Source organism: Carassius auratus, chromosome 1 (genome assembly GCF_003368295.1).
Source record: "Carassius auratus strain Wakin chromosome 1, ASM336829v1, whole genome shotgun sequence".
NCBI lineage: Eukaryota > Metazoa > Chordata > Actinopteri > Cypriniformes > Cyprinidae > Carassius > Carassius auratus.
The window spans coordinates 34,063,629-34,086,118 of NC_039243.1; the positions used below are offsets into that span (position 1 = coordinate 34,063,629).

General features: G+C 37.6%; 2 protein-coding genes across 2 annotated transcripts; one reads left to right on the forward strand and one right to left on the reverse strand.

Annotated features, from left to right (window-relative positions):
• Window positions 1-225: 225 nt before the first annotated feature.
• On the reverse strand, window positions 226-9,547 carry LOC113108561 (programmed cell death protein 4-like). Its single transcript, XM_026271768.1, has 12 exons — window positions 9,323-9,547; window positions 9,084-9,158; window positions 5,857-6,144; window positions 5,609-5,706; window positions 3,773-3,886; window positions 3,476-3,697; window positions 3,165-3,262; window positions 2,919-3,033; window positions 2,678-2,785; window positions 2,488-2,598; window positions 1,361-1,500; window positions 226-1,266 (listed from the first exon to the last, which is right to left on the reverse strand). Exons 2-12 carry the CDS (start codon window positions 9,127-9,129, stop codon window positions 1,215-1,217), a joined length of 1,392 nt encoding a protein of 463 aa, XP_026127553.1. The 5' UTR covers window positions 9,130-9,158; window positions 9,323-9,547; the 3' UTR covers window positions 226-1,214.
• A 5,154-nt stretch (window positions 9,548-14,701) lies between these two features.
• LOC113108573 (max dimerization protein 4-like) lies at window positions 14,702-21,547 on the forward strand. The gene is made up of 6 exons (XM_026271778.1): window positions 14,702-14,857; window positions 15,235-15,334; window positions 17,128-17,157; window positions 19,312-19,426; window positions 20,530-20,689; window positions 21,058-21,547. The coding sequence occupies exons 1-6, from the start codon at window positions 14,794-14,796 to the stop codon at window positions 21,213-21,215; spliced, it is 627 nt and encodes a 208-aa protein (XP_026127563.1). The 5' UTR covers window positions 14,702-14,793; the 3' UTR covers window positions 21,216-21,547.
• Window positions 21,548-22,490: the final 943 nt, after the last annotated feature.

The window sequence follows — 22,490 nt, forward strand, 5'->3', positions numbered from 1 at the left end:
ATTAAACTTGGTGAGACCAAGTGAAATTTTTAAAACATTAAAATATATTTGAACGTGAATGTTAGGTAACAGATTAATGTTGGAGCTATCATGAAGTCTTGCGAATATACTTTAAATAGCAGAACTGTATTTTAACTTTAATTTGCAAAGAGGTTCATTTTTCCTTTATCTGTGAGGTCAAAGTCTCTTCATATATCAAGAACAAATAATAAACAAACAGGAATGTGAATATGAGCAATATGAATTTTATTTGAATTTTAGTGTCAAATGCTGGACCTGCTGCTTGACAAAAATGTTATTGCTTTGAAAAACTGTTTCATAACAAACATAGAAAGAGCGAGCACATGTGCAAAAGCCCTGTTGGTTAAATTAGCCTCTTCTTTCCATTATACTAGAATCAAAAGTGTTGATTGAAACGGGGCTGATTTACTGAAACTCAAAAATACTATTTAATCTTCATTCAGCCGCACTGACACAATTTAACCAGTTTTCCCAGTCATCAATCAAGTACAAAACTTCTATCTCCTATAAGAACGAGAGATTGTGGTCACAATTTGTGTTTTTCCGAGAGGTGACGATGCTCTCTCCTCCATTCTTTGGCTCCAGGAACAGATCAGAAGTAGATTGATTAGGACATAAATCAGGAAGATCAAACTGTGGAAGAGTCTGTGTTTGTGAACCAGGCAGAACCGTGTCAGTCTGTACATGTGTGATGATTCTATACGCAGTAAAAAGATAAACATGCAATAAAAATGAAAACAAATAGACTTGACCCCATCAAATGTTGTATTTCGGCCCAAGAGTTTGACTAAGCACTTCATTTGAATATAGCACGATTTATTTAATACCTTCTTTTAGCCCTCATTTTGTATGCATTACATTTCAAAAAAGAAAAAAGAAAAAAAATAATAATTGAGAGAGCACAGTGGACACTAACAAGTGAACACTAACAAGTAAACACCTGTGAACATCAACAACCAAAAAACAACTGAAGCTGAAAACATAAAGCAATGTTAATCCCTCAACCCAAACTGTATTTCATGGCCACTGGAAGCTGCTGATTTCTTTCCTTCGCCACAGCGCTCACGCTGCATGCAGAAACTCACAAACAAAGCCTGTAACAGAAGAGAGAACCGCTGTAGCTCTTCTGCATGACGATCCTGTTTTCTCGGAGGATGAGAGATGAAGACGGTCAGAACTGATTCCTGGTGCTTCTAGCTCTTCACCAGCCCTCCGTCACCTTCACTCACAAAGCGCTTGCGCCCCCTGTTGACCACAAGAGCACAGCGGTTATACCCCGCTAGTGCTAACAGGAGTCACCCTAAAGAGAGACAATCCTCTAGTCTGTGTGACCTCTGACCTGGTGGGACAGGAGTCTCTCAGCTGCTTGGTGATGACCTGCTCCTGGTGACAGAGGTCCACGAAGGTCTCCATAATGGATTGTGCATGAGGCACATCCAGACTGATCTCCGGCAGCTCGTCGTAAACACGCTGGAAGCCCTGTGTACGACACGCAAACCCTTTACACCTCGGGACTTCTTGACTCACTTTTGACAACTTTTGACATTTAAAAAAAAATGTGATTCATTGGAACAGTACGAAACTTAGCAACTTTTATGCGGTTTGGTACATGAGGATGAGGGCATGATTCAAAATGGCAAAAAAAAAAGGAAATTTGGGGAAAAAACTAATACAAAAAAAAAAAGACGAAAAAAAATACAAATAAATTGTGGTCCTTGTCATAGAAAATTAATGGAAATGGGAAAAATAAAAAAACTACAAAAAAACTAAATAAATCATAAAAAAAAAAAAAAATCAAAAATGTTGGTCCTCACCCTGGGAAACGAAAGCAAATGGGAGGTAAAAAGTCTACAAACCAGACATGATGCAGAAAAAACTGTACAGCTAGTATAGTTTTAACCTGAAACACTGCTTTAATAATATTAATAATAATAATAATAATAATAAAAAGCTATTATTTTCAAAGGAGTAAATTAATAATTTTTTTACATAAATATTACTTGGTACCACAACAATGTCTTAAAATACAAAATTAAACAAAACATATTACTGAAAAATTTATTATATTGATTGATTTTTGTGTCACTCTACAGAAAAAGTATTCAATTTTTATTCATGATTTAACACTATTTCAGCAGCGATGGCTATATTCATTTCAAAACAATCAAATCAAAATCCTTTGTAATGTAATGTATACAATATTTTAACCATTTTGTCACTCAAGCCATTTCATATTCAATCTGGTTAAATTATGTACTGAATGATTTGGGATTCACTTACTGATTTGAAAGCCACAGTTATGAGGAGATCGCTTTAAAACCATTGCATTAAAAATATGGTCAATTAAGAAATGAATGAATAAATCCTTCACTCGTTCAGATCTCCTGGTCTGATATGATATGCTTCTCTCCTAGCTCTGATGAAATGATCTGAATCTGAGGCACATAAAGAAGAGCGAGCACAAACCCTGTTCATCTGGTCCAGAGTGATGAGGCCAGTTTGCCAGAAGACCTTGAGCAGTTTGACCATCATCTGCAAGGCTGTGTCACCGGTGGACTCCAGAACCATGACCACAGCCTGCACCAACCACAAACAAACATTCATTTCTTGGTCATACACATTTGACAGTAAAGCAGAGTTGGAGTTGGGAAGTGACCTCATAGACCAGCTCGTGATGAAAGTGTGGCACTTCTAGATCTCGCAGACAGTGCTCGGCCTCGGAGAGCTCACCTGACACCAGGTACTCCTTCAGCAGCAGGTTCATCTGGGAAACATCACCAGAAATCACTGTTTGTGGACTGGAATCATGCATTTTAAACTTTGCACAGTGCAAACACTCAGCCGTCGATCAAACGAAGGATAAAGTCCTGGATGTGCTGATGGAGAGAGCGTTGTACCTCTTTGATGAGATGTTTGACCGGTCTCTGGCCTCCACCAACTCCCCACACATTATCCAGCCGCATGATCTCTCTCTTCATGGAGAGGAGAACTGCTGCTCGGTCCAGCGCAGCTCTGAGCGTCAGGAGCGCACGAACACATCCACAGAGAGAGAGACAAACACAACTCAACTAAATCAGCTGCATGCACCAAGAGATGCTACCTCTACAAATTCACTTCTGGAGCAGATAGTGACTCTCGCTCACCTGGCGTGATCACAATCTACTTTGCCTTTGTAGCAGTCGAGGAAGCTCATGGGTATAGCGTGGTCAGCAATAGCTCGGGCGATAAACTGACCGAGCATCTGAGGAGAGGAAAGGATGCAGGTAATATGGAGAATGCATGTGTGTTAAATGATTTTAATGCACGACGTGAAGACAAAGATCCACCCGATGCGAAGTGAGTGCATTAAAATAATTTAACACACAGCTAGCCGTGCATCATCACATTTATAGCCAAGAATTATCTTCTGCTCATCAAGCCTGCATTTATTTGCTTGGAGATATTTCTGCTGTACCTGTGGGGCGTCCGGTGTGTCCAGGATCAGGTCGGGCAGCTCTTTGAGCATCTTGTCGAAGGCACGAGACATGTCAGTCTCCGAGAGCACCTTTCCAGACAGGTCTGAGAGCAGACGGGACGTGAGCTCCCGGTGGCTGGCCTTGCCTTCCAGAGACAGAGACACAGCCAGAGACGAGAACTCAAACTTGTGATGGCCCAGGTTCAGCTCTTTGAGCAGCATCTACCAGAGCAAACGACTGAAGGGTTAAGTCTCAGCATCTTCTCCTGTACCTCACACTGATCAGCTGCCGCTCACCTCCACCTCTTTAGTATCTCCGTGCTGGAAGTACTCCTGTACGATGGGGTTGATGGTCTTCTCCAGCTCCCTCTCGTCCAGCTCTGGCACTACTGTGGCATACACCGTGTCTCCCTGAGCAACAAACAAGGAGAAATGCATGTACTGTACATGAGAGAAAATAAAGAGAGATGAAGGGAATTGATCTGTTGTGTATCTGTGCATCACTGCAGTATTCAAACAGCAGCTCAGATATAAAAACCCTGTCATTGTTGACTCACACACAGCAAACACCAAACCTCGGTCACGGTGACTTGATGCAGGACTCAATATTGACAGGTCACTGTATTTGACTTGGCTCTTTATTTACACATGCATGTGCATTTTAAGAACTTTTATACTTTTATTTCCTGATTTAATTAGATTTCATAGAGAACTGGTTTCAAACACATCATGCATCATGTTTTGGGAAAAAATCGTGAGCCTTTTTGCCGAGATCTCACGAGATGTCACGGAAACCTTTACAGTGTCAAGTTAAATAATAATAACTGGATATTTGGGGAAACTTATTTCTGCCGCTGAATAAAAACTAAACAGGTAAAATGCGACTTTTTATCTCACAATTATTTTTTATTTTCTTGCAATTGTGAGTTTACATCTCACAGTTCTGACTTTTTTTTCTCAGAAATGTGGGATAATTTTATTTTTATAAAAGATGCAACTGTAAGAAGACAGTCCCTCAGAACTGGACTTTATTTCTTGCAATCAGAATTGTGAGAAAAAGTCAGAATTGTGAGAAAAAGCCAAACATTTAGAAAAGTCAATTGCGAAAAAAAAAAAAGTCAGAATTGCGAGAAAAAAAAAAGTCAGAATTGCGAGAAAAAAAAAATTCAGAATTGCGAGAAAAAGTCAAACACTTTGAAAAGTCAAAATAGCAAGAAATTAAGAATGATAAAAAAATTAAGAATTGCGAGGAAAAAAGTCAGAATTGTGAGAAAAAGCCAAACATTTAGAAAAGTCAATTGCGAGAAAAAAAAGTCAATTGCGAGAAAAAAAATTTCAGAATTGCGAGAAAAAGTCAAACACTCTGAAAAGTCAAAATAGCAAGAAATGAAGAATTATAAAAAAATTAAGAATTGCGAGGAAAAAAGTCAGAATTGTGAGAAAAAGCCAAACATTTAGAAAAGTCAATTGCGAGAAAAAAAAAAGTCAGAATTGCGAGAAAAAGAAAGTCAGAATTGCGAGAAAAAAAAGTCAATTGCGAAAATTTTTTCTGAATTGCGAGAAAAAGTCAAACACTCTGAAAAGTCAAAATAGCAAGAAATGAAGAATTATAAAAAAATTAAGAATTGCGAGGAAAAAATTCAGAATCGGGAGTCAAAAATAGTGAAAAGTCAATTGCGAAAAAAAAAAAATTTGTGAGAAAGCCGAATTGTGAACTTAATTGTGAGGAAAAAGTAAAAATAGCGAGAAAAAATTAAAAGGCAAGAAAAGTCAGAATTGCGAGAAAAAAAGTCAGAATAAAAAAAAGCCAGAATAGCGAAAAAAAAAATGAATTGTAATAAAAAAAAATGTTGAAAAGTCAGTTGTCAGAAGAAATTTGTGAGAAGAAAAAAAGTCTGAATTACCCTTGTTTATTTTTATTCAGTGTCAGAAACAGGCTTCCATGGATATTTCGTGTAATTGGGTAGGAAAACAAAGTGCTGCACATTTCACTGGTGCTAAGAGGAGTTGTCTGTTCGAGTGATGTAAAGCTCTTCTTGAAGACTTGGGCCAAACCCAGGAAATACGTCCTGCATGTAGACGAGCGCTGGAGTGTGACTGCATCTACTCAAGCCTCCGCAGGTGTGCTCTTACCTGTGCAGCTTCATCATAGTTAGGGTCATCAGTGTCCGGTTCCTCCAGCTCGTACACCATCCCCGCTGCGCCCCACACACCTTTACCTCCCGCTCCACCTGTTCACAACAACAACAACCGGTGAAGAAACATCAGAAGAGGTGCTCGATACATCTTTTACTGTCATGCATCCATTAAAGAAAAAGTGTACAGTTGTACAATACATCATGATGATATCACGTCACACAAATACCTGGAGGTACTCTCACCTTTTTTAGGCAGTCCTCTGCCTTTTCCGGTCCGTGACTTTCGGTCATTTACAGCAGCCTTGGCCTTAGGGCTGTGTGGATCGGTCGACGGCTCTCCTGACACCGAGTCCGAGAGAGAGTCTCGGGTGGAATCACGGGACGATGTCTTACGCAGACGCCGCTTAGCCTTGGCTTTCAGCCGGGCCTCGTGCAGGGCCTTTTCCTGAGGGGTCCAGTTCCCGTTCACCTCCAGCTCATTCAGATCCTCGCTGTCCTCCTCGTCCTGCTTCTGCTCGAGCGAGAACACACCTGCACCAGCACACAGACGGTTAAAGAACGCCCTGATCACAGTCTGAGCTTCTGCCTCTGGATTTTCATCTTGGTTTTCAATGCAGAAGTCAAGTTACCACAATTATTCAATCCACATTTGTTGTACTTGATTTAAGAACTTAAGACTCATGTCTTCATTTTGCATCTTCTGCAGTAAATGCATCTTGATTTAAGATACTTGCATCTAAAAGATATTTGTGACCCTGGAGCAAAAAAACAGTCATAAGTGTAATTCTTTAAAATTTGTATATATGCAATAAATGCAATAAATCATCTTTCCATTGATGTATTGTTTATTACAACCGAACAATATTTGTCTGAGATACAACTATTTGATAATCTGGAATCTGAGGGAGCAAAAAAATCTAAATATTGAGAAAATCATCTTTAAAGTTGTTCAAATAAAGTTCTTAGCAATGCATATCTGAGGAATATGACTTGAACCAAACATTCAAACTCTTGATAATTCAAATGGCATTTTTCAAATGCATCGTTCAGTCAGTTATCAGTCAGGTTTGGTTTGGTTATGGGGAAATGTTTGTCTTTCCTGCACACGTGCTCAGCTCTCATGTGATAAACCCTGAAAAACAGTGTTCCAGTTTTCAGCCCTAAAGCATCTTAATTCAAGATATTCAAGCTTTTTTACTCCCCGGAGTCTTTCCAAACCGTCTAATGGATCCCAAAAGAAGAATATTTTTCGGCGGTTTCACTGGATTACACAAAAGCATGAGTAATAAAGAGATGCAGGGGCGGCAGCACAGAGGGGTCAGAAATGCTGACGCTGCGTTATTCGATGTGTTGCTGGTGCTCCTGCCAATCAGCGGGAGAACGGGGGTGTGGTAGGTGTGTTTAAACCAGCGGTTTAACCGTCAATAACAAAGAACATTGCCTTGATAAGAGGAAAAAAAGTCTTATCTGTTTCGGTCAACTATGGCTTATTCACCATTAGACCCGCTTTACAACAACACATACAGTCTGAGTGCAGATGTGCCTCTGGAGCGCACTATGACTGAATTAAAAATACATATATATGTCATATATCATCTAATTTGTCTACTGCACGCTAAACAGAGCGACACATGACATAAAATGCATGTGGTGGAGATAAACAAATTAAACCTCAGCAATCAAAAGGAAGTTATAAAGTAGATATCAAAAAGCAATCACTAATTCCTTTATTGTGCATGAGCTATAACAAGTTTTTCTTTCATGCAAGTAATAAATCAATATCTTCCCTAAATGTATGTAAAAAGTGCATGTGTGTTAGACAAGCGTGCCATGTGGTGACACCTGATCTGTTACTACTATATTTACTACTGCTATTATTACTACTACGAGGGGTATCGTTTTACGTATATGTGACTACATAAGTGACACAATTACATTTACTGTTTTCTGCAAATATGTAGGGGATCACAAAATCAGAGGGACTGAATATATAATTCACTTCATTCATGTGAGTGCATTTATTTATTGACTCTGGCGACATTTCTTGAGATTAAAAAACACTGAGCTAGACAATGAGAACACGATCATAAAAATGATCTCTCTTGTATCTCTATGTATGTGTGTAAATTAATTGTATTTCAATATAAAAGACATAACATTTTTACACAATTACTTTTAGTTTTTGATTATTTGTATAGATATTTTCCAATTTAATGATACTAATAATAAAAACATACATAATCAAGTCGGTGGGTTATATGATTCATATGCTAAAGTCAGATAGTCATCAGATAAAAGCAACTCACTGAAGCAAAGTTCTGTGTGCAATCAAAAAGTCAATAACAGCATTTTCATGGACTTTGTGTATGAGATTCTTGTGCAGAGCAGCCAAAATAAGCGAATTCATATCTGTATTCAAATCTGTTTATTAAGCATGCTCTTGATTGGTTCAGATCATTTCTTTCTATGCTCCAATGATTTGTGGAGTTCCCCAAGGTTCGATTCTTGGTCCAATCCTGTTTTAAAGACGTTATTTCTCTCTCTTATATGTACATATATATGTGCAGCTGTGCATGCATGATATATGTAAAGCCTGAAGCTGATATATCACCATGTTTCTGGTTTTCTGTATTGTATATGCATGCACGTTTATTTTTCCATCATCTCTGTGGAAATTAATATGTTTGCATGTATGTATTCGAGGTATATCACTGAACTGGATCTATGAACTCATGCATTCGTCAAAGAAAATCACGAGGAACGTCTACAAAACACTCATACTTAAACTCACGTGGCAATAAAAGAAAAAACTAACATCCGGGTATCTCAGAAAGGGGGCGTAGTGTTAAATATAGTTCCGCAACAAAAGACGCTTAATGATTTTATTGCATACTAGATTAAATATACAAACGTGTGATTAGAAAATAAATATATTTAAATGACACGACCGGTCACTGAATATTACTTTGCTCATAAACCAATTTTTCAGCACTAAACACGTTGATTCCTATCTTTTGGTTCCAAGTTGTAGAGTTCACATAACTAAAGAGTTAATTTTTGTAAAATATAAGAAAATAAAAGTGTATTTGACCGCTTTATTTTTACAGAAAGAAGGGGAAATACGACGAAAAAAATTACAAGTTTTGCTTTTATTGTTTATAAGTTTAATCGTGTCGTTATTAGCTCATATTAACATCCAGTGAAACCCTGGATTTGATGCAGTAATGCACCGCTGGTTTTAATTAGAGTTTTACACCACAGATGCAATGAACGAGCCTCTTTGCCCGAGCACATGGAGCAACACGACTGCAACTAAAGGCCGTGTCGACTGTCACCTTTATTTATAAAGCGCTTTTAACGAATATGCATGTGAAAACGACTCGGTAAACACAACCTATGCATTAATTATCCAAATGCAAGCTGAATTCATTAATGCAGTTTTTAGGACAGCCAGAGGTTACTGTTCGTACCATCGTTTTGAGGGCCAGTGCTCCATGCTTCAATCTCAGTCGCCATTACTAACTTGTTTACGGTCCTCCTAAAGCCTGCAGATCACGAAAACAAGTAAGTTTAGTAACCTCATTAACATCAAACGTGCAAAATCATGTGCTTTATATTACCAACACACATCCACGGTGTTTGATCAGTAGAAGCCATTTGACCGTGTTAATGTACGTTTTAGTCCTAAATGCATTGAGCTTAGCCTCACCTTAAACCGAAGGCTCGCTTGTCACTTAAAGTCGAGCAGTAAGGTTGCTGGTAATGTAAACAGTTCTTGAGGAAAATGAGAAGATCTGTCAAAAATATCTTCTTTGATTATTAGAGGTCAACACAAATATAGTTTGCATTGGCAGTGCACGTTGCAGGGAAGCAGAAATACCACGGACAGTCAGTGTTTTCAACTTCAGACAGCTCATAGCACGCCTCATGAATATTCATGAGCTTTCGCCCAGTAAGAACGTGGAGTGTTCGGCAGAGGACGAATGAGCGAGGCGTAAGCCTCATGAATATTAATCATGCTGTGTGACTGCGTCGACGCTTTAAAGCAGCGCCTGCATCGCAAAATTAATATTCATAAGAGAAGCACTCGCCGTGATGTTTGATTGGTAGTTTGGCAATCTAAACTGGGATTGGTGGATAAAGGGGCGGGATTAAAACAGTTTGTCCAATCACACAGCAAAAGACAAACTAGGAGGAGTTTGACGAGTTTGTTACTTTGGTAAACACATTCTGAAAATACCAATGTGTTGTATATTAAATTACTTACTTAAATAGCTTAAAACTTGACATTTTAGGCCATAATGTGATTTAGTTTGAATTAATTTAAATACCTCCAATTCAATTTGTGCTTTATTAGCATGACAATTGTTACAATGTATTGCCAAAGCATATAGTGTTTATATCTAGAACAGATATATATATATATATATATATATAAACTTGCATGTACATATATTTAATAAATAGAAAAAAAATCTACATTTTATTATTCCATTAACAATTTCAAAATGAATGTAGTATGTGAGTGTGGGGGGGGGGGGGGCGTGTCACTGATTTGTTGACTCCTCCCATCTTTCTGACAGACATCATGTATCTTGCTGCCCCTGAGCGCCAGCAGAGGTCGCTGTGACATCATAATAAAAGTGTTTCCTGCAGACTCATGTCTGGTCCAATTTTTACGTAGAGATGTTTTCATTAAGTATATATGTTTTTATTTGTTTGAAATAAGACAGTAAGGATATTATATAGTAATGAAACCTAATAGATTAATCCGCCAGTCAACTTGTCAAACAGTCAAATTATTGATACATTGTTAATTCTGCATCAACTGTAACAGTATATATAATGATATCTGTTTTACCCCTCAGTTCTTTTGCTGAACATGATAAAATGAGTCAACCAATAATGCAATTTTTAAACATTTCTCTTTTAAATGCCTTGCATATTGTAAATCATAGTTTGCATCATTTCTGTATAATACACATGGAGGAAGTCGAAACCTTTGATTGGCCTGGTTTCTGCAGAAATTAGTCATAGAAACAGAATCTTAAAAGTCATAGCAACAGAAATACCACAAGAACATTGAAGTGTTTTGATGTCTTTATTGAACACACTGTGTAAACATTCAGTGCATGGTGGAAAAAGTGTGTGAGGTCAAAGTAGGCTAAAGACTTCTCCAAAAGTAGAGAAGCATTATGTGAAGCACAAAATAGATCTCAGAGCACTTAAGATAAGAATGGTTTACTTGCATGAAAGCTTACATCGGTGAAAGCCTTGATGTTCATCAGTCCACTGTAAGACTAATAGACTATAAACAGAGAAAGTTTAGTGCTGCTGCTGTTTTAATGAGTCTGCGTCCTGCAAGACCTGCAGAAATCTCTGGAACATGATAATATCTGGTTTACAACGTAAAAACACTAAACAAGAACAGTGTTCAGTGAGAGGACACCTCATAGCTGTCCTCATCCCATCTGTGAAGTATGGTTGGAAGGCCACTATGTTTTGGGATAATCAGTGATATAAACACTTTTTATGTGTACTAGTAGGCCCTCATGTCCAACAGGGTTTGGGGGATGACCCAGAGCACAGGAGACATTAATAACATAAAAACCTCAACTAGACATCCATCATAGCCGTAGATTTATGTACTTTCAGAAAATCTGACATGTCCAGACCAACATTTGAGGAGTTTTCCCTCATGGAGCTCAGAGGAGTATTTCTTGTAGTGAAAAAAAAGTAAAACCCCAAAATTCAGTTCATGCATTCTTGCATACAAACAGTACAGATATGACTCATGTGCTTATATCTTGTAGTTCAACAAAAAAATGAAAATGCTATTTGGTACTTACTCCCAACTAATTAACAACCTAGTCTCAACTTACTCTTTCAGAAATAAATGATATAAAGTGTGTGTGTGTGTGTGTGTGTGAGTGTGTGTGTGTGTGTGTGTGTGTATAATGACATGGGTATGACACAGGTATTACAAGGAGAGGGTGACTTATGAGGACATAACCCATGTCCCCATTTTTCAAAACACTTATAAATCATACAGAATGAGTTTTTTTGAGAAAGTAAAAATGCACAAAGTTTCCTGTGAGGGTTAGGGTTAGGTGTAGGGTTGGTGAAGGGAGATAGAATATACAGTTTCTACAGTATAAAAACCATTACACCTATGGGATGAACACACTTTACACAAAAACAAACATGTGTGTGTGTGTGTGTGTGTGTGTGTGTACCTACTTAACCACATTTCTGGGGACAAATTTGTAACAAAAGTGAGACAAACCTAACAACATTACCAAAAACCTAAATTTTTGGGTACGTCTTCATTTGTAAAACTGGTGTAAAAATAAAGTAAACAAAAAAAAATGTAATTGTAAAAATGCAGAAAGTTTTCTATGAGAGGTAGGGTTGGGTGTATGCTAAAAAGTGCATGTTTTATGTATGTATATATAAATACACACACACAAACACACATTGTTTTTATTAATAACAACTATTTATTTTGCTTGTAATTATATTAGTAACAGTGGTATATTTTTATTCATTGGAACAAAGGCTGTTCAGAGCGTATGGTGATTTGGATCCCTGCGGGGCTGGATAGATGTTCTCAATAGCATCTTCAGGGAACTCTATGGTATCTAACAATACTCATATTAACCAGCCAGACTTGACCTCTTGACATGGAGTGAGATATTAAATTAATACAAATAAGTGAATTAAATTGTTTGCTTTCTAAATGCAAAGTAAATCACATAAAGCTGTTTAAAGATAATTTTTAATTTAATAAAATTAAACCAATAATTCTCATACTTTATGTGTGCGCTCTTCTGTGTTTTCTCCTCTTCTCTCTCTCTGTCTCCTCGGCTGAGCTCAGAATCTCAAGCAGAATGTAGGTCAGCAGTCGACTCACCAATTAGAAACAGCTGTGTTTTTGTCCACAGAGTGAGCGGAGGTCAGCCATTTCTACTTTCTGTCTCATTCTTTTTCTGACTTTCCCCCGTCTCTCAGTTCCCCGTCTACAAGAGTAATGTTTACAATCCCTTTTCTCTGATTTATGATCCTGATAACACCCCAGCTCTTTCTACACTAAACACATATGTTGTTAGAAGGAGTAGGCCAGTTAAATAAAACATCTCTCATTATATGTTCAACTTCATGTCATTCCATTTACTGAGAACCACAGAAGACGACATGTTTCTGGCCTATAGCTCTTTTAAAATATTTAATAATTTATGGGTGAACTGAACTTTTAATGACAAAATAATAATAATAATAATAATAATAAGTTAACATGCTTGTTGTGCTGACTTATGTTAACAACCCTTAGAATTTTTTTTGTGGCATGCAAACTTAAACGTTTGGTTTTGAACACTTGTTTTTCAAATTCTGCTGAATTGTTAACAAGAACACAAAGTTCTTGCAAGACAAAAAAAAAAAAAAAAAATCCAGATTGACGTGATGGCTATCATCATCGGCAGCAAACGTTTTTATAATATTTATATCTCTCATGGAATTACATTATAGCTACTAAATTTCCAGTTATTGCAAATAATTAAGAAAAAAAATATATATTTTTTTATTTTTTTCTATATAAAAACACAAAACACTAAACATTTTACAAAATCTTACACTTACAAAAACAGGGGGAAAAAGTATTTTAAATAATTACAATTTTACAAATACTTTTATTAAGTATTTCATTAAAATAATTAAGTTAACATACTCCTGCTAACTTATGTTTACATTGAGAAATGTGTGTGTGTATATATATATATATATATATGTGTGTGTGTGTGTGTGTGTGTGTGTGTGTGTGTGTGTGTGTGTGTGTATGTGTGGGCATGTTTTTGTGACATATCAGGACACAACTCTGTATAATGACATGGGTATGACACAGGTATTACAAGGAGAGGGTGACTTATGAGGACATAACCCATGTCCCCATTTTTCAAAACACTTATAAATCATACAGAATGAGTTTTTTTGAGAAAGTAAAAATGCACAAAGTTTCCTGTGAGGGTTAGGGTTAGGTGTAGGGTTGGTGAAGGGAGCTAGAATATACAGTTTCTACAGTATAAAAACCATTACACCTATGGGATGAACACACTTTACACAAAAACAAACATGTGTGTGTGTGTGTGTGTGTGTGTGTGTGTGTGTGAAATGCAACTTTGTTTTAAACACTTGTTTTTCACATTTCTCACAAGAAATATTTTTGCAGCATTTAAAACATGTACCTGTCATGGAATTACATTATAGCAATAAAGTTTCCAGCTATTGCAAACAATTGTGATTTTCTTTTGTTTTATACCCCCAATATCAATAAACACACAAAATATTTTTTTTACACTTACAAAATAAGAATAAATTATTTATAAATTATTGTTTTGAAGCTCTAAAAAGTAGCCACTTAGAAAAGAAAAGTGCAGAAGGATGACCATGGTGTCACAGCCGACCACGCCCTGGACTTCTGCTCTATCAAACTTTGTTGGTGTCATTTAATGATAATTGTTAACTAATTAACACCTTGCTTTGTAAAAGTCAACAAGTGAGTTGCAGAAGTATTTTAATAGGATTGTAGCTCAGAAAATGATCAGAAACCTGACTCTCAAGATCATTTCCTTTTGCTGACTTCTTCCAGAGGCAACTTTGGCAGTCATTAGTTCAGCATATGGGCTTACAGGAAGACACGCCCAGCATCCCCGTCGTCCAATCAGCAGCTCGCATAGTGTTCGTCAGACCAATGAGCGCTTTAGGGGTTGAGTCACACGCACTGTTGCTAGGGCATGGCTGCAACATTGTTACTATCACTGACTAACCAATCATGTGACTTTTCACAATGTGTCAACATCTTTCCTGTGAACTCTCTTTGAAATCTTTGATTGGATACAAATGTTTCCAGGTCCCGCCTTTAATACTTTTTTGTTGTTGTGTGATTGGACGAAGAAGCCATCGCTCACTCTCAGCCTTTAGTTTATTTGCAGTGTGCTCTACATTCACTTTTGAGAGTCTCTACGACTCAGAGCAAAGCTGTTCACATCGAGCTTTTTTTCTTTATTTGTTAATTTACTCCCCCCCCCCCCCTTTGTTTTGCACCTTTTGTTAAACATTGCACTTTACGTTTTTTTTATTTTATTTTTATTATTATTTTAATTTCTGTATATAGCCTACACCAGGATGGAACTGAATTCTCTTCTTCTTCTTCTTGAGGCAGCTGAGTATTTGGAAAGAAGAGACAGAGGTATATATCCTAATGATGTTTGTGTGGTCAAAGTCTTTTATATATATATATATATATATTAGTTGTTGTTGCACTAGTTCTAAACCTCCCGGCTGAACAAGTGCATTTAATCCAAGCCCAAAAGGATGATGGCATCATAGCTATCGAGTCTATAAACATTCAATAATCAGAGATCTCTTGATTACGTGCATGTCTTTCGTCCCATCCTCTGATAAAAACTGACTTCGTTTCATTTTCCGGGTGTTTGCATGCTTTACAGTAAGCTGATAGAAGAATAACAGGTCAAATATGAAAACACATCAAGTGCATAACTTTCTAACTTCACCATTTGCGTTGACGTCTGTATTTAATGCTGGTTTTGTTCACTCTCTCGCCAGAAGCTGAACACGGTTACGCGTCTGTTTTACCCTTCGACAATGACTTTTCCGGAAAGAAAACGAAATCCTCTTCCATTTCCAGAAAACCCCACAACAACAGGTAAATGCAGTACAGTGGCACTGCTAATTAAATCATTCAAAAGATGTTTATTCTTCATGCAATCGCCATTTTTGTAGTTGGATCTGGCTGTGTATGAATATTGCCACGCGTACAGCGTTAACTCTGCTGCTTTCTCTCTCCACTTCTGTCATCTCTTCAGCGCAGTCACTGTCACGTAGAAGCACCACACTTCTCATTGACCGACAACTTTTTGTTGTTTAGAGACGACTGCAACGACTGGTAGATTTTAAGCATTTATCACATAGGCCCGTGGTGAAGTGGCTTGGAAACTTGGATGAAATACGCTAGAATGTTATATGTCAAGACTAAAGCTTGCATGCATACAATTTGTCAAACTTTTTTTTTCATGCATTCTTGCATACAAACGGTAAATGTAGAATAAATGTGCCATATAATTGCCACACTTTAACTTCTCGTTGACTTTAACAAATGCACGCATTAATGTGACACATGTACATGTCATGTCATAGACAGTAGGTGTGGTCAATCTCTCACTGTTGGGTGTGGTGTGAATAGATGCAAGTCAGCTGCTGGAGAGCATTGACCCCTGGATCTGTTTTGCTGCATTAGTCTCCTTTCCTTGCAATGTCAAAGCAAAACAGCAGGAGCCTAGTGTGCAGCCCTTCCCCCTCGTATGCATAGAAAGTACTGACAAAAGGAAAACTATGGAATTAGGGCTTTCCAGGACAGCTGTGATGTTTTTATTTTATTTTACCAAAACTTACTTTGGAATACTATTTGAGAAATGCTTTCCTAAATTTCACAATGTGCCGACACTGTGGACTTTTTCTGACACTAAAAATTCTGCACGAGACTCTCTACTAACATTGTGCCTGTATTTTAATCCTGTACTTTTAACTATCATGTGCTGCAATTTCATCATGCATTATAAGGGAAACATGACATCTTTATTTTTGCAATCCTGAATGATGACGCTAGTGGCGCAGAAACTGCATGCTGCAGCTTTGGCGTACAACAAACAACAACTGATGCAGTGACCCACATATTCTGTTTTTATCTTGCATGCATTACAGTCCTTCAGTTTTGTGTGTTTTTGTTTGGAGGAAATGTAATTGCCCCATCATGCACGCCAGCATTCATACCCTGGACTAAAATAGAAATGTGTTGTAGCATGCTGAATTTCCTCTGCGTCGTTGAGTGTTTATTTTGCTTTACTTACACTGATATCAAACTAGTAGACACAGTGAGGCAATGCAAACCATTGTGTTTTATGTGCAATCTTCAATTCAGCGCTGCAACAGCCAAACAGCCAGGGAGCATACATTCATTTATTCATGCATTCGATCCAATTGAAAATGCATTCTTTTTGACATTGCACATTTAAGGGTTCAGCGATAATTTGTTGAATAAAGTGTGTTTATTGCATTGTTTTACTGTAAAACATTTTATTTATTTATTTTGGAGCGTCTTGTTTTACATTATATTACGAATTGTTTTTACCCAGAAAGCACATGTTTTTTTATTTTTAGAATATTATAAAGTAATGTTATTAAATTATTCTAAATATATATATTTTTCCATGAACATAGCCTTTGATGCTGATATGGCATAACATGATGAATGTTTATATGAATCACCATTAATTCATTAATTATATTAAATTATATATTAAATTTCTATTTTAATATAGAGTATGTTTTTATTTTTTTAGTACTTTTAAAGTAAAGAGTCAGTTTTCTTCTTTCTGATTTATTATTATTATTATTATTATTAGCTGAACTCATCTATGCATTTGTTTATTTCCTGTTCAGGTCATCACACAATGAGCTGGAAAAACACAGGTAAGAATATTCCTGATATACCCGACATTTATCTTTGAGAGGGCTTTAAGGTCGAGCGTGTTTTCATGTGTGAGATCTGTTTCCCTCGTGCTGATATCTTGGGAGTTTGCTCGTCACATGCTTGAGTTTGAGGAATTGATTACTTCTCCTCTTTGAGAAATATGTTCAGTCATGTCCTTCCTCAGAATGGACCATTAGGAAAAACAGGAAAACCATAAAGGCAGGTTTATGACACACTTTTGAAAAGACGAATAGAAATACAAAGGAGACAACAAAGTCATGCAGTTTTCTGGAGCATCATATTTTTAGTTAATGCTTTTAAGTCGTAATTAATCAAAGATACGAGAGGCCATGCTATACAGTGAATACAGTTATACTGTGGCTGGATATTGTTGTTCGAAGGATGCACAGCCTTATTGGTTTGAAAGGTTTTATAATTTATGTTTGTCCATGACACTGAGGTCTGTCTGCCTTATTAAAGTAAAGTAAAATTAAAATCATGACAATTCTTTACAGAGAAAGAGAAAATGATTATGTTTGGCACTTCTTAATAATGATAATAATACATTTCATTTGTATAGTTGTATAGGACACTTTACAAAATAATCAAATAGTACAGAACATACAGAAGTACACACAAAGTACATCAATCAGAGCGAGCATTCAAACAATCAATATATAGCATGCCATAACAGATGGAGAAAACCAGTCAGATATGAAAACGAAAAGAATTCTAAAAGCTCTATTACATGCACACGCGCGCGCACGCACGCACACACACGTGCACGCACGCACGTAAACGCGTACGCACGCGCAAACACACGCATGCACGCGCGCATGCACGCATAAACATACACGCACATGCGCATTCACACTCGCACGCACGCACTCACACACACACACAAAGTACAGAACCATACTTTTTATATAGATTATAAATTATACTGTACATTGATCATTAATGTTAGTTCTGTAACCAATAATAACAGATGCAATTTTCACATTTAAAAAATGTATTATTATTATTTTAATCAATACACTCTAACATAAAAGCATCTTTAGATGGAAACCCATTTCAGAGGCTCCATGCTGAGAGGATCTCTAATCATATCCATTGTGTTTGGATTTTTATTTGTATTCTTTCTGGTGTTTTTGGCTTTTTATGTCAAGCATTCAATAACAACATTTGCCACTCAAGTAAAAGCGTGTTAGAATCCCCTTTGGCTGGAGTTACTGCTATCAGAGATCTTGCTTCTTTAATTTCTTTCAGACATTCTCCAGCTTTATCAAGGTGCATGGGGATTGTTTTGTGAACAGCTGCAGTGTTATTATACAGATGTTTGGTTGGATTGAGATCTGTAGGTCCACTCGGACATATTTAACCTTTCTAGTTTCAAGTCCAGCTTTGTTTTGTCCTGCCTTTGCTGTGTACTCTGGGTTATCAAAACTATAAAGTATATTCCAAGTTACAGTGCCCTTCCTCAATTATTGGCACCCATTATGAATTTCAAAGAAATAATGCACATAATAATTCCAGTATGTTCCCGCATGAGAGAGGACCTTACTGAGCACAGACTGCAGTGCTGCTTTAATTTAATTTAAGTGCATGTTTTAATAAATGCTTTCCGTGTCAGAAACCCACAGTAAAAGGTGATTTTGAGAGCTTCAGTGATTATTCTGTGATTGGAGCATTCTATTGCTCTGTCTGCTTTCTGTGTGCAGTTTATTAACAGTTAATAAACTCCTTATTTGCTGCTTATTAATAATAGTTAGTAGGTAGTTAGGTATGGGGTTTAGGATTAAGGGATCTAAAATATGCTCATGCAGAATAAGGCTCTTAATGAGTACTAATAAACAGCTAATATGCAAGTAATATGCATGCTAATAAGTAGTTAGTTAATAGCGAGAATTGTTTTTATGCTCCGATAGCAACATTACACACTAGCTAAAGCTGAAATGGTGAAAAAAGGCATAATGTGAGCAGTCCTCTTACATGCAGCTGCAATCACCATCTCGTTAATCTAGTTAATCTTAGTCACGACTGCACCACATCAAACCTGCAAGCTTTGTGTCGGCAGCCCACAGCATCCTGAATCAGAAGATCTAAGTTTATCCCAGGCTAATTCTTCACTGCAGCCTGTTCTTTATTTGCAGACGTGCCAAACTGCGCTTGTACCTGGAGCAGCTGAAACGGCTCGTGCCTTTGGGTCCTGACAGCTCCCGTCACACCACACTGAGTCTGCTCAAACGAGCCAAGATGCACATCAAGGTATGAACAAATCAGCATCTTTCTGTGTGAGAGCAGCTGGAAGCAGTGTCAGTCAGAGAGGAAGTGATCAGGGACTGTCTACGGGAAGATTACGTCACTCTCAGATGACTCCACATGATGGTCATTGAAATCTGTCTTTATGAACACGTACTGTATTGTTTTGAATTAAGATTCATATTTATATTTTTGGGTGGGATGAAGAAAACGTTTTTGGGTGATACTGTTGTCCTCGTTAAAAGAATGAAATTCTGTGTAAAGACTTGCATTGTTAGAAAAGATTTCTACATGGACTAAATGCTGTTCATTTTTTACTTCTTATTCATCAAAGAATCCTGAAAAAGTATCACAGGCTCCAAAAACATCTGTTTCCAACATTGATAATAAATCAGCATATTAGAATAATTTCTGAAGGATCTTGTGAAATGCTGAAAATTCAGCTTTGATCACAGGAATAAACTAAATGTCAAAGTATATTAGAATAGAAAAACGTAATTTTTTTATATAGCCTTTTTTAATCCAATGTTTAATCAAAAAACATTAAAGATCTTACTGATCGGCAGGGTTTATTAAAGCTTACCAGGAACAGTTTGTTTCCCAACATTCTTTAAAATCTCTTTTGTGTTCATCGGAAGAAACAAACTCAAATGAAGGGTGAGCAAATGATGACAGGACTTACATTTTATGGAGAATTATCCCAAGATCTTTTAAAAGATAATACTGATTCAGTTTTGTGCATTAACATGTTTTGAAGCATACACCCAATGACATCTTGAACGTCATTTAACTTAGACTTTTCCTTAAATAGGCCTAGTACTTTCCGAAAGAACTAGAGTTTTCTTTTCTTTCTCACAGGCACTTTTATAAGTCCCTGATTCATTTATCTCTGAACACAGGGAAGTGTTCCGCCGCTGGTTTCTTTTCTCTTAGTTAGTGTTTGAGCACAGCTGTCGGGTTTCCTGCGTGCTGCAAAGATCTGTGTTTGTGACCGTTTGCCTTTTCCAGCTCAGAAGGAACAGCTCTTGCACGCTCACGCTGACTGTTCGATGACGCAGGTCATGAAGTGTGGTGTCTGTGGTTTGATCAGTGGAACATGTGCTCTGCAGAAGCTGGAGGAACAGGACAGGAAGGCTCTGAACATGAAGGAGCAGCTGCAGAGAGAACACCGCTACCTCAAACGGCGTCTGGAGCAGCTGTCTGTGCAGGGCTTGGAGCGCGTTCGCACGGACAGCATGGGCTCCACCATCTACACCGACTCTGAGCAAGGTACAGCACAGCTGACAGATCACCAGCTAAGAGACACTGTTCGGTACGAAGCAGAGCTGTTATAACACAGCTGTAAACCACAGCTTCACCAGGCTCAGTGCTTTTATAAACCGGTTATTACACAAACCTAGTAAGGTTTCACAAAATAAAACGTATTCTTCTGCCAAACAATGTAGTTCCTCAGAAACAGTTGTGGTTGTTACAAAGTGGTTGCCGAGCAACACACAGAAGCAAACAAAGGTGTGTGTGTTACTTTGTAAAACAGCTGCGAACACAACTTTATAAATCAGGTTTATCATAAGACTGAATATTCCTTTATTGGTCAGATCACTGCTGATGAGTTTTAATTTCTCTGTGTGTGTGTACAGAAGTGGACGTGGACATCGAGGGGATGGAGTTCACAGCAGGTGAAGGTGAGAGCGTGCACAGTGTTAGTGATGGAGAAGACCACTACAGCCTGCAGAGCAGCTCCAGCGATGGAGGACACCACCCACACTCCTGCAGACTACAGGCTCACATCTGCTAGACGAGTGTGACCTCCCCATCATACACATCAGCCGTCCTCACAGCTGGCAGGATGCACCTGGCTGATTTACAGTCCTCGGGAAACTCGCAACTCTTGCTACGCTTTATATCAAACCCTCCCCAACACCACAAATACACAGACGAGCAGTATGTGGTTTAGAAAGAACATGTGTGTGGTAATGCAGTTTTAACTCCTCTCTTCTGATGTCAGACAGCTTCTTAACTCCAAGGGAATTGGCTTGCTTATGTGATTCTACTGTGGATTTTTGGCCGCGTTTACACTTGCACAAAATCAGATTTTTTTTTAACTAACATCAGAAATCGTCGCACATGTATAAACACAAAAATCAATTTTATCGCCGGCGTTCTGATTTATGAGTTCAGTTCAATCAACTAGAGTTCAGTTTTTTTTCTATTTAAAACAGATAAAGAAGCTCAGCCCATGTGACATAAAGTAACACAAAAGTAACGCATGCATTACATTACATTCCATAAACTGTAACTTAGTAACGCAATTAGTTACTTTCCCCAACACTGCGTCACCTGAGCCACCCCAAACATTCAGGAAGCTGTCCTGTGATTTCATGAATTAAATTAGGTTCTACTGAACTCTAAATAGTATTTTTGAACAGCAACGTGATCATTATTCTAGTTTGAATGTAAACGCTGTGTCGTGTCTTATGTTTGTTATGATTATAAACAAAAGGGGAAAAAACATATATGATCAAAAGATCAGATCAGTGCATTAATGTAAACGCTGCCACAAAACAAACCAAAAGTGCAGAGTAAGTCCCAAGATGCTATGTAGGTAGGCAGCTCACTAGGTTTGTGAATCAGTTCATTTTGCATCATGGGTTTGAAGAGGATTCTTGTGTGGTTCCTAAGAAAAGTGCAAGTTGTAGCATCATGCACACTAATAGACTAACGGAGCAGGAGCGGAGGACAAAACTAAAGGGCACTTCTAGGAATCCGTGGATTCTATTTCAGCATTTACCTCTGTGTAGAAGTCTTTATCTAAAACTATCAGTAGTAAATGATGTAGCAGTAAACTTGGAAAGCTGATGAACTGATTCTGGCCCAAGCCTGAAAGACGTGAGAAGATGAACAGAGCTGTTTTGTTTCAGTTGTGTGTATTACACTCAAACCGACAGGTTAAAACTGCATGACCGACCGTGCATGTAAAGTTACTGTCACAAAATCATACTGATGCTTTTATTCATTTCCCCGTAACTTACTCACAATAATTCTTGACGCCTTTATTCTTCAGCAGTATATA